We start from the raw sequence: 15,616 nt of genomic DNA on the forward strand, positions 1-15,616 counted from the left end.
GCTACATCGGACATCACATTCGCGCTCGTCAGAAGGTCATCGCTACCAGAGAGGAAGAGGCAAACGAAAGGCTCCACTTTCGTCAAAATTTGTCCAAACGATAATAAGCCGACCGTCTGCATCTAAGATTTTGAGACAACGACTCCAATTGTAGGGGCGGAAACAAAACCATATTATAATACAGTGTCGCTAACGGAAAATTACGGCACGTGGGGGCGGGTTACCGATGTTTTTTTGTGTAACCCTGATGGTACATAAGCAGGTAGTATGATAACTTGCAGGTCAATGTTGCGGTGGGTTACCGGGAGTTTAGGGCATATTAGTCTGCATGTTAATTAAGAGTAGATCGGGGCATTTCATCTTGTGATATGTCAGGCAGTTAGTTATTGAATGAGATGTCTGATGCCTACAGTCTAGATAGCGCACGTCATAGACATAAGCTACTTGCGATACAATTGTGTTTCATAACGAATTTAGTTGTCGGGATTGTCTTTAATTGACTTAGACATATCTTAGTCGTGTGTCTTATCAATTTCTTGGTCTATGCTTTGTCATAATATGCAGAATAACTTTTCTGAAATAAAGGTTTTCGTCACATTTGGCGTATATGTAAATTTTAGTGATATTATCTGTTTAGTAATACTAGCATAATAGCCCATAGTGTAATTGAAATTGTTTGGTGGGAGTTAAAGACTACTAGCCTACAAGTTAAAATGGGAGTGGGGTCCGAAAATGCAGCATCCACCACCAAACTATCCATTCGTCATGGGGTATACAAAGAGGAGACGAATATCGCTCTGAAAGCACCCTTAAACGTAGAGGGTATGTTACCAAAGACAGTGGGGCACGTGACGGCAGAAAGAGCCATCTGGGGTCGCCGCATTGAGTTTGTCCTTGCATCGGTGGGGTACGCGGTTGGACTTGGGAACGTGTGGCGGTTTCCATACCTCTGCTACAGGAGCGGTGGAGGTAAGCACATGTAGGCTATTGTTGAATCTTTGGGTCCATCAAATATAAAATACTGTCAGAACAACGGAAGGAGAGGGGTAATGTAATGTCAATAATCTAGATTTAAAGTGTGTGCGTTCCAGACTGCTATTATGCATACATCAGATCCTAAACATGTGGAAATGTAAATACAGAATGCGGGTGCAGGACAATTTTTTGGGGGGTTTGTTTAATTTATAAACCAGTCTAATTACTGAACCAGTTTAGGCACATGTCATATGTTTGCAACCCTGTAGGCTAACCTTCATGAGCCACATGTGAGTGCCTTTGGTTGAACAATGGCCTCAAACAGAGACGACTGTTTTCACAATTAAACAAGGACTTGCTTTCAGAATAAAGATAATGTATTCATTGTTTAACCCATTACAGTCAAAGCCCTGTCTAACTGGGGCTTAGACTTTTAGCACATTTTTTTATTTTATTTTTACATGCATTTAACTCCTTATTTTTGTCACTAAACAGTCTCCATATTAACTTCCATTATTGTTTCCAACTGGTACCGGTGAACATACAGACAAGTGTTGGGAGGTCTGTAGGTGTCCTAGAGCAAAACAACCAACAAGTTTGAGAGTCTCACTTTTCCAGAGAGGGTCATATTAGTGTGTAGAACAAACTGTTTGGACGCTACAGTGAGAAGTTGGTAGATCAGTTGTACCAACTTCAGATGTGTCTCAAGATGTTTGAGGGGGTCATATTGCAAAATGGAGAACACCATCGTGTTTGTGAGAGTCATCTTTCCATAGAGGGGCAATGGTTTTGTTGGCCAAACCGTTCGGATGCTACAGACGATTTTGTGAGAAGACTGTTTTTTGGGATGTCTCATGGTCTGACAAACACTGTTCTAGCTCTGTCAACTTTCACTGCAGATGTGTGAAGTGCAAACATCGTCGGATACAGTGGATTGAGACGCATCCAATGCAAAAAAAAACATATTTCTAGTTCAAATGAGTTAGTTAGTTAAAATGATGCTAATTATATTTCAGCAGGAGAGTAGATGTTGACTTTTATTGATGTTGGATGTTTGTTTCTAGGTGGATGTAGGCCATTTTACCCACTTTGTGCTGATCTAGTCTTACTTGCAGATCTAATCTTACTTGCATGTCTTTAGAATAGGATTTAGCTAAACTACGCCAAGGCTACGCCAGGTTGGAATTAACTTTGATGTTATGAAGTGGACTTCTTGAAAGAGCCAAGAGGCAACTCTCCCCCATGTTACTATGTAAAAAAAAAAAAAATTGGGAGAAGAAACCAGTGGTTGTAATCCAGTACGACTCACTGCACCACCCTCACTTTTTAGACTTCTGATCTATGAGTAGAAATTGTGCCACAGAGGAACAAAAGAGATTTTGAAAAGTTAGTTCTTGGCCAACCGGTTGGGGTTTTCCTGTATTTGCAACAACAACAAAAAACCTTGAACATAACTGACAGTAATTAACAAGGTGATAAAGGTCCTGAAACAAGACACACATAAGTACATCAGAAGAAGTATGTTCCATGCTGAAAATTAACCGCTAGGTAAATTATTATGATAGTTAACTATAAGTGTGAGGAGGACACAAGTACACAATGATGACCAAGCAATTTGTTTCAATGGCATCACTGGTTTTATATTTGTTTAATGTCATGACTTTGCATTGCTTTGGCTTGTCTGGCACAGTTGAGATCTAGCTGAGATGAAGTCCAATCAAGAATGACACAGCAAAACAACAAAAACCTCAACAACAGACACTGATGATTGTGTTCTGTTGTATTTCCCTGTTCATAGTTTATTCGATCCCCGTTATCTTGTGCCGAAGCAGCAGCATCCTGGGGTCCACACAAACATGACAAGTAACAAAACACAGCTACACTGATAGACAAGGAGAGTCACAGAAATGTCAAATGCAATGATATACAACAAGAAAAAATAGGACATACAATACCACAACAAATTCTGTGTAATATGTGTGTGTGTGCGCGTGTCCCCTCACTGTCCCCACCATTCCATTAAATGTTGTTTAATCGTTTTTAATGGTAATTTTGTTGTTTGCTTGAGTAATTGGAGAAGGAAGGGAGTTCCATGCTAACATGGCCGTGTATAGAACTGTACGTTGTCGTGAATTCATTTTGAACTTGGGGATTGTGAAGAGACCCCTGTTTGTGTGTCTGAGCTGAATGTTATTTGATTATGCAAACTACAAGATAATCAGTTAATCTCTCATAACCCCTCAAAAATGAAAGACTGGCATGCATGTTAATGTTAGTTCTGTATGTGCAGTTAAGGGCAAGGCGTGCTGCTCTGTTTTGAGCCAGCTACATTTTTGCTAGATCTTTCTTTGCTGCACTTGACCATATTACCGGACAGTAATCAAGATGGGACAAGACCAGAGCCTGAACAACTAGTACAGTTGATTTGTGTCAAACGCAGAATATCTTTTTATAACAGACATACTCCTCCTCATCTTCACAACAACGTTGTCAATATGGCTTAACCATGATAACTGGTCTCACCCTTTATACACAACTCCAGTTGAGGTTTCGGTCTTAGAAAATGTTTTGAACCAAATATATTGCTTATCATTTTAGATGTATTTAAGACCATGTTATTGTTAATCACCCACTCTGATACTGACTGGAACTGTGTTAACATCACACACACGATCAAGCATTTCACATACATGATCTAGATACTGACTTAGCACTTGGTGGCCAATAGCAACACCCTAAAACAATAGGCCTTAATAGGTGACGCTGCAACCATAACACTTGACATGGGACTCCCACCGGCTTTGGTCTTTGTCATGGTAGCAACGTAGGCTACAATTTATTTTCAAGAAAACCCTCTCAAAATCAAACGGAGCTCTTTCGTTCCACGTTCAGCATGCGTTGCCCTCTTCTGCCTTGCCATGGGGTTTCCAATAGCTTCCCTAACTCCAAAGTCAAAGTTCAGGGATGGTGTCTTTGTGTTTATAAACCTTGCCACGGACCTCACTGTATAACAGAAAGGTGCTACCTTGACAGACACGTCACACTGGTTTGCTCAGGCACTAAATTAGCATCCACTAAATTCCTCTGTCATTCATTCACATCCCAGATTATGTAGCAGACATGAGGGTCTCTTGATGAGGGAGCCCTCTTGGTCTAATGGTCAAGACGGGGATTTCTCCCACGTGAGACCAGTGTTCAGAGGAGGTCAAAGGGGGTTGAATGTAGCGGACATGAGTCAGGCTCGTGATGAGGTAGCCCTGTCTGCGACTTCAAAATCAGATCACACCCGTCAAAATTACAATGAGGAGCCTGTATCTCATTCCCTCACCAGAGGGCTTGAAACAAGTATACTGCTGTAATGACTATCCTAGTTGTAACATAGGGAAATTAGACACTGTCATTATAGTAAGACACCATGTGTTGTCTTTTCATCCTTCTTAGTGTTTAGCTAGTTGTCATATGGAAGAACCTCCCGAAAGGACAACAATCTCTGCAGCACTACACCAATCAGGCCTTTATGGTAGTGGCCAGACAGAAGCCACTCCTCAGTAAAAGGCACATGACAGCCCACTTGGAGTTTGCCAAAAGGCACCTAAAGGCTCTCAGACCATGAGAAACAAAATTCTCTGGTCTGATGAAACCAAAATTGAACTCTTTGGCATGTTGGTGGCAGCATCATGCTGTGGGGATATTTGTCAGCGGCAGGGACTGGGAGACTAGTCCGTATCGAGGCAAAGATGAGCAGTGCAAAGTACAGAGAGATTCTTGATGAAAACCTGCTCCAGAGCACTCAGGACCTTAGACTGGGTTGAATGTTCACCTTCTAACAGGACAATGACCCTAAGCACACAGCCAAGACAACGCAGGAGTGGTTTTGGGACAAGTCTGAATGTCCTTGAGTGGCCCAGCCAGAGCACAGACTTGAACCTGATCTAACATCTCTGGAGGAATAAACAGTTAAATCAATTTTAGAATAAGGCTATAAAATGTAACAAAATGTGGAAAAAATCAAGGGGTGTGAGCACTTTCTGAAAGCACTGTATAGTGTATTTACTGTCGTCTGATATGATTCCTAGCCTGGTCCTTTGTCTTCTCTAAACTAATGATCACTTTTGGTACATTTTTCTAACTAGCGCCTGCGGAACAGGTTTTGTGCTTCTACACCTGCATTGCTTGCTGTTTGGGGTTTTAGGCTGGGTTTCTGTACAGCACTTTGAGATATCAGCTGATGTACGAAGGGCTATATAAATAAATTTGATTTGATTTGTCTGCGAGACCGGGAGTGACTTTCGTAGCATCTTAGAACTTAAGCAGCAGGTTAGGAGAATTAGGTGAAGGTTAGGGAAAGGGTTAGGGTTAGCTAAAATGCTCTCCTAACCTGCTACAAAAAGTCACTTCCGGTCGTAGCTGTTCTTCATCTAGTCACAACCGTGGAACAGATTCCCGGTCGTCTGTAATGACTCACAAATCAATCAAGAATTGGATTTTACTGTTCTTATATTACTAATCTATTTGTGTCCTTCACTTCCTTCTTTTAGGTGCCTTCCTCATTCCTTACTTTCTCATGCTGTTTCTGTGTGGAATCCCTCTGCTCTTCATGGAGTTTGCCATTGGGCAGTATACCCGACTGGGACCAGTGCACGCTCTAGCCAAAATCTGCCCCTTGTTCAAAGGTGAGTGATATCCACAGTCCTATTGTTTACCAAGGCCTCACATTATGTGCAAGAACAGCCACAGGCTGGTTTTATTAAGCATTTAGCTACCATTTCCTGTTTGTTTTTAGTCAATGTGGAACAGTCCAGCAAAGAGGCAATGGTGTTTTAATAAGTGCATACAAACAATAGGCCTACTTGGCAGAGGTAAAGGGATTAACACATGGAGGCTCAGTTTGCCACTGTTCAAAAGGGGAAGGGATAAATAAACTGTCTTATCAGGTTCCGGTGTCACTCAACATTGCGCATGGTTACATGCACCCGGTAATGAGATTATAGTCTGGTCAGATTTAATAAAATAGTTTGATTACACCGATTTCCCTAATAATCCTGTTTACATGGACACATCTGAAATCAAGCTACCTGATGGCACTCTGATAAATGCAGAATAAATGTTCTACCACAGAGACCATGTTATTTTTGGGAAGCATATTTGATTCTGAGTTCAGACATGTAAAGTTTGTATGTGAAAACTACTTCTAAGATTCATACGGTGCCTTCAGAAAGTATTCCTATCCCTTGACTTATTCCACATTTTGTTGTGCTATTAAAAATGAATTCAATCATTTTTTTCCTTCATCAATTTACACACAATACCCCATAATGACAAAGTGAAAACATGTTGGACATTTTTGCAAATGTATTGAAAATGAAATACAGAAATATCAAAGAGCTTTCCAAAATTTGTCCATTTTATTATTTTCAAATTTTTTCAAGCTCTGTCAAATTGGTTATTGATCATTGCTAGACAACCATTTTCAGGTCTTGTTATAGATTTTCAAGAGGATTTAGGTCAAAACTGTAACTCGTCCACTTGGGACATTCACTGTCTTCTTGGTAAGCAACTCCAGTGTAGATTTGGCCTTAGGTTTTAGGTTATTGTCCTACTGAAAGGTGAATTCATCTCCCAGTGTCTGGTGGAAAGCAGACTGAACCAGGTTTTCCTCTAAGAGTTTGTTTGTTCTTAGCTCCTTTCCGTTTATTTATTTTTATCCTGAAAAATTCCCCAGTCCTTAACGATTACAAGCATACCAATAACATGATGCAGCCACTACTATTGTTGAAAATGGGTAGAGTGACATTCAGTAATGTGTTGTATTTACCCCAAACGTAACACTTTGTATTCAGGACAAAAAGTGAATTGCTTTGCCACTTTTTTGCAGTAATACTTGTGCCTTGTTGCAAACAGGATGCATGTTTTGGAATATTTGTATTCTGTACAGGCTTCCTTCTTTTCACTCTGTCAATTAGGTTAGTGTTGTAGAGTAACTACAATGTTGTTGATCCCACCCCCCAGTTTAATGGCTGAGATATGAGAAACTATGTAGCTGTTTTAAAGTCACACCATTGGCCTCATGAGCAGTTTCTTTACTCTCTGGCAACTGAGTTAAGAAGGATGCCTGTATCTTTTTAGTGACTGAGTGTATTGATGCACCATCCAAAGTGCAATCAATAACTTCACCATGATCAAAGGGATATTCAGTGTCTTTTACATCTTTACCCATCTACCAATAGATGGTGACAAACAAGGGAGTCCACACGTTGGCAGTTAAGGAGTAACACAAATATTTATTAATAAATAACTAACCAAGTATAAAACTACAAAGGAAAACTAACCTGTGATGTGTGAAAGTAGGCATGTGAGGGATGTAAGGGAGATGCATGGATGAAGGTAACATGTGTTGAAGGGTGCACCTAATCAAAAAACATAATCAACCAGATCACAAAGCAAAATGGTGCTTGTGTAGAGAGAGCCACGACTGGGCACCAGGAACTTTTATCTCCTAGTTGATCCCAAACTCAGGTGCAACTTGTCACCTTAACAACCCAATCAGCTCCACCTGTCCCCAATCTGCAAATAAAAGCAGAAACACAGAGCTGGCCGCAGGGAGCGTAACACCCCCTCCCATAAAAATCGGGGACTAACGAAACCCCGAAAACAAAACCCACAATTACAACTGATCAAAAACCCTAAATAATAAAGGTTCAGACACAATACTATACATACCATAAAGGTAAGAGGCCCACCAGGTGCCCATGACACCAATCCAACCAAATTGACCCCACCATCCAACCTCCGACACCACGGTACCCGGAAGCAACAATTTAAGAGAAAGAAATTGAGACCGAGTGACAGGAGAGCAGAAGCCAGAGCAACGGGAAGGACAAAATAAACCCTGTACAGACCACCAACCGAAAAGAAAAACAAATGCAACAAAGGTGTCCAAAGATTGACTAAAGTGGTGCACGGGAAAGCGCATCAGCCACCACATTATCTACACCTTTTACATGTCGTACGTCCAAATGGAACGCCTGCAGAAACAAACATCAGCGCATAATCCTGCGATTTAGGCAAAGCATGGTGTGCAGGAAAGTAAGGGGGTTGTGGTCAGTGTAAACCACAATAGGGACCACACCCAACCCCACATATACCTCAAAATGCTGCAACACCCAGATTAAGGCAAGGGCCTCCCTCTCCCCCACTGAATAATTCAACTGATAGCCATTTCTCCTGAAAGTTTAACAGCTAACATGATGTTCAACACCTCCTTCATCTGCTTGAAGCAACACGGCACCTGCCTCCACATTACTGGCATCCACATATAGGCTGAAAGGCTGTTCCAATCGTGGGGCAGCCAACACAGGGTCAGAGCTAAGAGGGAGTTTCACATTTTCAAAAGCACTCTGACAGCAGGAAGACCAGATGAAATCAGCCCTCTTCAATAGATCAGAGGTGCTACAACTGTGGAGCAGTTGCAGCAAAATACCCAGCCATACCTAGGAAGCGTTGCAGCTCCTTCTTGGTGGTGGAAACCGATCGATAGCGGCCACTTTAGCCCGCACCAGGAGAACAAGACCCTGCCCGACCACTCTGCCGAGGTAGATCACTGTTGCCTGGGGAATATCACATTTGGCTAAGTTCCCAGTGAGACAGGCCTCAGCCAAATGCTCAGAGTCCGTATCTGCACCAGATGTCGCTCCCAAGTGTCACTATAAACAACCACATCATCTAGATAAATAGCACAGCCTTCAAGGCCAGAGATCACCCTATTCATAAGACGCTGAAACGTAGCAGGAGCTTTGCGTATGACTCATGTCTGTATAGGAGAAAATACCTGAAGGAGTAATAAAAGCAGATATTTCACAAGCTTTTGATGACAAAGGCACCTGCCAGTAACCCTTCAGCAAATCAAACTTGCTGACAAACCGGGCAGCACCAACCTGATCAACACAATCTTCCATCCGTGGGAGTGGGTAACAGTCCGGTTTTGTCACACTAACCTTACGGTAGTCAGTGCAAAATCTAAGAGAACCATCTGGCTTGCTAACCAAGAGACACGGGAAGGCCTAACTGGAGAATGATGGTACAGCGATATCATTAACTAGCATGTACTCAATCCCTGAGTCCAAGTGACGTAGCTTCTCCAATGAGACACAATAAAAACATTGTTTAATGGGGACAACAATCCCAACAATATCATGCACTACCAAATGTGTACGAGAAGGTGTCAACAAACAGACAAACTCAGTGATCAAATCAGTTAACTCTGCTTGACAATCATCAGACATGTGACCCAACAAACCCAACAACAAAAAGTTTGCAAGGGACTCTGAATTCATCAACCTACCCTGCAAAATACCATCAGGGCCCGGCACCCCCTCACCATCACACTATGTGGAGTGGTTGACCTCAGATCAACTGATTCCACCAAAAGAACAGGACTAACCACGTCAGTTTTAGCACACAGTTCTGATTTAGCAAATTCAGAAGAGAAACGAGCACAGCTCGCCGGTCAAACAACCTTTTCAGCCTCACCTGAGAGGATGCTAGTTTTTCTTTAGTCATTTCACAAGCTACATACAACCTGTGTCGGAAACTGCTAACATATGACAAAACATTTTGGGGAGGCTCAACCACCTTCCAATCCTCCTTTTAATACAGCAAGGGGACCACACAGTATGCCCAAAAACAAGGTCATTCGGACTGAACCCAGTGCTCTCTTGTGATACTTCTTTAACAGCGAGTAGCAACCAGGGTAACCCCTCTTCCCAGTCACGTTCTAATTCAGTGCAATACGCACGTAGCATTGACTTCAAAGTCTGATTAAAAACGCTCAAGGCCCCCTTGACTCTGCGCACGATAAGCACTGGCCTGATTATGTTTTAAACGCAATTGTCGCAAGACTTGTGCAAATATGTGCGAAGTGAAGTTGGAACCCTGATCGCTCTGAATCACCTTAGGTGTTCAAGAAATTGAGATGAACTGTGACAAGCCTTCACAACAGACTTAGAGGTAATGTTGTGAAGTGGATAGGCTGCAGGATGTCTTGTAGTCTGACACATCACAGTTAACATGTAGGTGCTACCAGCTTTAGAATATGGTAAGGGTCCAACACCATAAAGAATTAAATGCTCAAATGGCTGGCCTGTAACAGGAATAGGTTGTAGCGGGACTGGCTTTAATATCTGATTAGGCTTCCCAGTCAGCTGACGAGGCCACAAAATTCAATCATAGGGCTTAGTAAAACCTAAGTGACCAGAAACGTCATGAGACGTTTTCAAAACTAGATCTCAAAGCTTCGAAGGAACAATAGTGTCACCCACAAAACCTTTGCTGTGAGGCGTTCATTTCCTCACCAACAACTGATCTTGAATGTGGTAACCCTGGGCAGCACTCCTTACCACCTCAACCGGATGTACTTGATCAAATAAACCTTTTTAAGGTAGGATCAGTGGACTACTCCATCACAAGATCACTACAGGACATAGGCAAAGGTAAATCATTTAACGGATTATCAAACTGTTCGGCAAATGTGTTGTGTAAGATTAGTTTTGACCGTAGTGTCAGCACGGCTCATAGCACGAGTCATGGCGCATGCAGAGAATACCCCCGGGAATCTCTCTACGTTTTCATCAATAATCCCTACATGAGATGGGTATAAGAAACCACCAGAGGAGACACGACTACCGGCTAAGTTATTACCCAAAATCACATGAACACTGTCAACGGGGAAAAAAGGGACACACCAAGGGAAACCTCACCTTGCGCTAGGTCAGATATAAGTTTGACTTTGTGCAAGGGTACAGACGATGTATTCAAACTTATCCCTTGAATCAGGACACTGGTTCCTGTATCTGTCTCCATAGAAAAAGGCAGAACAGTCTCCAAAACAAACGATTGAGGCACCAGTGTCTCGCAGAATCTTTACGGGCACTTGCACATCACTTCCCAATAGTGAAATAAACGGCGAATAATCAGTACTAAAAGGTTTGGACAATTCTTGAGCTTGCGCAACAGGATTAACATGAGGGACAGGCCCAGCTAATGCAATAGGTTTTACATTTCTGCTGGCCTTCTTTTTTTTTTACCAAGGATAGGACATTCGTTCTTCCAGTGCCCTTCACCTTGACAATAAATACAGATTTGACTTGCATCATGACGAGTACATCAACGATTGAATTGATAACTCAACTCTGGACTGTTTTTCACCTTTCTGCAACGTTCTGAAACGCTATCTATACGCTTCAGGGACCAACTCGTAAGCATGCAGGACAGCAACCTTTTACGTAATCGGCACTATCTGTAGCGCTAAGAGATGAGTGAGCCTTACCGGTCAAAACACACTGTAGCATCAAAGTACAGTCTGCATCAGGCCAAGCCAGAGAGTCTGTTCAAATAACGTCAAAAATAGATCAGGATCCTTTTCAAAAAGATTTTGGGCAACAACTGGAGATTAATAGCAACATCAAAAGGCGGAGAACGACCAAGGGAAGAGCGTCCCATTGGGGAGCTTGAATAGTCTTTCTCAAAAGAAATTTCACCTAAAAGCTTGCCTTCTCTGAGTTCTAACCGCTGATGTTGCAACCGCAGTTTAGCTTGTTCCGTATCCTGCTTCAACCTTTCCAGATCTTTGTCACGTTGTAGCTGCAATAAAAGTAACTCCTTTTTCTGCTCAAATGTCAAACCAGCACTGGACACAATTTGGAACGTCCAATACAGCTGGACGAGGCCCTTCTTTGTGAGGCATTGGAAAACCTCCCTGGTCTTTTGTGGTTGAATCTGTGGTTGAAATTCACTGCTCGACTGAGTGACCTTACAATTATCTGTATGTGTGGGTTATAGAGATGAGGTAGTCATTCAAATATCTTGTTGAACTAAACTATTGCACACAGTGAGTCCCTGCAACTTATGTGACTTGTTAAGCACAGTTTTACTCCTGATCTTATTTAGGCTTTTGCCTTAACAAAGGGGTTGAATACTTGACTCATTTCAGCTTTTCATTTTCATAAAATTGGCAAAACTTAATTCCATTTTCACATTATACCGTATTGTGTGTAGACCAGTGACAAAAACATCTCAATTTAATCTATTTTAAATTCAGGTTGTAACACAACAAAATGTGGAAAAAGTCTAGGGGTGTGAAATACTTGGAGGGCATTCAGTTGTGCCGAACGCACTTCACTCGCGCTAAAGAGGGAGGCTCGCTCGGCTGGTGCTAGCACATGCGCAGATCAAATAGCTGTAACGCCTATTGTAAGGTGTTTACTTGTTCTAATTATTTGAAAGATTGCTCAGAACCAGGTGTTTTTAATTGGCGTATTCTTAAATTTGGACTTTACGTCGATTTTTTTAAAAGTTAAGCAGAGTTAAGGTATATACGTGACCTTTGCATAATCTGCCTACTGACAATCTGTTTTAATATCAAATTATTACTGTGCAAGTAATCGTACTCCGACACGACTCAAAATTGGGTCTTAAAAATATGCTACACCTTTTGTTGACATCAGTTATTTACACATTATGCATTGGACGGAAAGCCTACTGGGTTTGAACTTCACAGAATAAAAGATTATAAAATGAATGCAGTCAACTCCCACTCATGAGTATTTACACTATACCATGCATGCAGTAACAATGTGTAGCCCACTTGTTAGTGTAGTGATCAATAATATTTAACAATCTACAATTGATAGACCTGACTGACTCCATTTGATATTAATTTGTTCTACTATTTGTCCTTTATTTCTGCACTGTTGGGAGAGGCCCGTGAGTAAGCATTTCACTGTTAGTCTATACCTGTTGTTAACGAAGCATGTGACAAATACAATTTGATGTGATTATAGTAAAACCATGTGCATTCAAGTATTGTGCGTTTTAGCTGACTAAGATCAAGGAATGGTCATGAGAAGCGAATGCAAAACGCAAGTATTATTTAATAATGTTGTAGAATGAATGGATTCACAACGGCATAAAGCTTAAGATACAGAGCAATACTGACATTTAACATAGCAAAGAATGTACAAAGAGATGTCTACTAGGCCTGTGGCCTAGAAGTCTAGGAAATGAGAATTGATCATACAACCTTCCTCCATGGACAGTTTACAGGATAAGAGGGCGAACAACAGACCTTCATTTCATTTATACCAGTTCTGACTTGTTTGTATTCAAAATCAAATTGTTGACCAAACCGAAGGTAATAAAACTAAGATATCAGATCAAACCAGCCAACATCCTCTAGGAAGGGAGTCACATCTACACTATATATACACCAAAGTATATGGACACCCCTTTTGTGGACCCGTTGTTGACAGGTGTATAAAATCAAGCATATAGCCATGCAATCTCCATATACTAACATTGTCAGTAGAATGGCCTTACTGAAGAGCTCGGTGGATTTCAATGTGGCACCGTCAGAGGATGCCAACTTTCCAACAAGTCAGTTCATCAAATTTCTGCCCTGCTAGAGCTGCTTCGGTCAACTGTAAGTGCTGTTATTATGAAGTGGAAATATTTATGAGCAACAACTGCTCAGCTGTGAAGTGGTAGGCCACACAAGCTCACAGAAAGGGACTGCAGGGTGCTGAAGCGCGTAGCACGTAAAAATCGTCGGCCCTTGGTTGCAGCACTCTCACTACCGAGTTCCAAAATGCCTCTGGAAGCAACGTCCGCACAAGAAGGGTTCGTCGGGAGCTTCATGAAATGGGTTTCCATGGCCGAGCAGCCTCACACGAGCCTAAGTTCACCATGCACAATGCCAAGTGTCGGCTGGAGTGGTGTAAAGCTCACCACCATTGGACCCTGGAGCAGTGGAAACGCGTTCTTTGGAGTGATGAATCACGCTTCACCATCTGGCAGTCCAATGGACAAATCTGGGTTTGGTGGTTTCGGTGGAAGAGGTATAATGGTTCGTGCTAGGCCCCTTGGTGCCAGTGAAGGGAAATCTTAATGCTATAGCATACAATGACGTTCTAGATGATTCTGTGCTTCAAACTTTGTAGCAACAGTTTGGGAAAGGCCATTTCCTGTTTCAGCATGACAATACCCCTATGCACAAAGTGAGGTCCATACAGAAATGGTTTGTCGAGATTGGTGTGGAAGAACTTGACTGGCCTGCACAGAGCCCTGACCTCAACCCCATCGAACACCTTTTGGATGTATTGGAACGGCGACTGCGAGCCAGGCGTAATCGCCCAACATCAGTGTCAGACCTCACTAATGCTCTTGTAGCTGAATGGAAACAAGTCCCTGCAGCAATATTCCAACATCTAGTGGGAAGCCTTCCCAGAAGAGTGGAGCCTTTTATAGTATCAAAGTGGGGACCAACTCCATATTAATGCACATATTTGGGAATGGATGTTTGACGAGCAGGTGTCCACATACTTTTGGTATGTAGTGTATGTGTGATAACCCAAGGGGGTGGGCTGGGAACACTTGCATATTCATCAGTCTGTTCCATGTCAATTTTTGCCTAACCACACATAATCTAGTTCCCAACCCATATCTCCACAGATGGCCAGGTTAGGAGTCAGTTTGTGCACACCAAGAAAGCAGTGGATTACTCTGTTTTGAACATTGTAACAATTACACTTGCTTCATGACAAATCATTCAAATTAAGTGTTTTATTTGTTCATTATGGTTTGGCCTTTTTGAATTACAGGGATGTGTACTTGATCTGGGTTGTGACTCTGAAAGCACTCATTTGTCATTTTGCTGGACTGTGATAATAGGAGCACATTATCCTGAGAACCGCCTGTCTGCTTGTTTAATCAATTATGTGCATTGTATTGAGTGTGATTGATATTTTATTGAATATACAATTCTGTCTGTCACAAAACCAAATGATTTCAGATTTGTTGTTGGCTGAGACCTTGTACAATGTCAATTTTAGTACCTCAATTAGTCTCCAATTATTTGGCCCTGCTTTTCTGGAAGGGTAATTTTGATTGAAATTTAATCAGTGGGGGCTTTTGTTTTTGAGCTGACGCGCACACATGTTCAAATTACTCAAGGAGTGAAATGTAGTACATTCTGAATAACAGCAGCCAATTCAAATCTAAATTTGGAATCAAGTATGGGTGATTCAGCATATGTTCTTGATATCCACAATATTTCTCTTGATCGAAATTCACATTGTTTTCATGAGCACCACTTAGAACCCCCCCCTCCCCACCCTTAACACATCTAATTAGCTCAGGATCAGTGGCTCTAAACAAATGTCTTCAGTGTTTTACTTATCACATGAGAGATGAGAGCATAGTATGTTCTCTTTCTAGTGTCCGCTGCAGGGCACTATTTTCCATCTAAGTTAAAGATTTCAAACTTTCTTCCTGGATCTTGTTCTGCAGTCCAGGAGGCACACTTAAGTATTAAACTTTCTAAATAGTGAGTTGTATTTTGTTTAATTCATACTCAATAATTATTTTTAAAAAAATGTTAAACTCAAATTCCTTTTGAACACTGAATGGCCTCTGACTACAGAACACTAGCAGTCACGTAATGCTCCCTCCAATGTACAAGAGCCCAGCCATCAACATCCATTGACTCTTGGGGTTGAATCAATAAGGTCACCTGTTCTAACTGAAGACTTTTCTCCGTAGTTTTTATCTCCTCAAAGACAGAGATAGTCTACCCGGTCAAAGCGTATGG

The 15,616-nt window shown here is 41.7% G+C and overlaps 1 protein-coding gene across 1 annotated transcript in view; it reads left to right on the top strand.

Annotated features, from left to right (window-relative positions):
* Window positions 1-15,616, top strand: part of LOC118358400 (sodium- and chloride-dependent GABA transporter ine-like) — a 50,450-nt gene continuing 34,834 nt past the window's right edge. Inside the window, exons 1-2 of the mRNA XM_035736197.2 lie at window positions 1-969; window positions 5,514-5,648. Of these exons, the coding sequence (XP_035592090.2) occupies window positions 714-969; window positions 5,514-5,648 (391 nt within the window). The 5' untranslated portion in view covers window positions 1-713. The remainder of the gene's footprint in view (window positions 970-5,513; window positions 5,649-15,616) is intronic.

Source organism: Oncorhynchus keta, chromosome 25, assembly GCF_023373465.1.
Source record: "Oncorhynchus keta strain PuntledgeMale-10-30-2019 chromosome 25, Oket_V2, whole genome shotgun sequence".
Taxonomy (NCBI): Eukaryota; Metazoa; Chordata; class Actinopteri; order Salmoniformes; family Salmonidae; genus Oncorhynchus; species Oncorhynchus keta.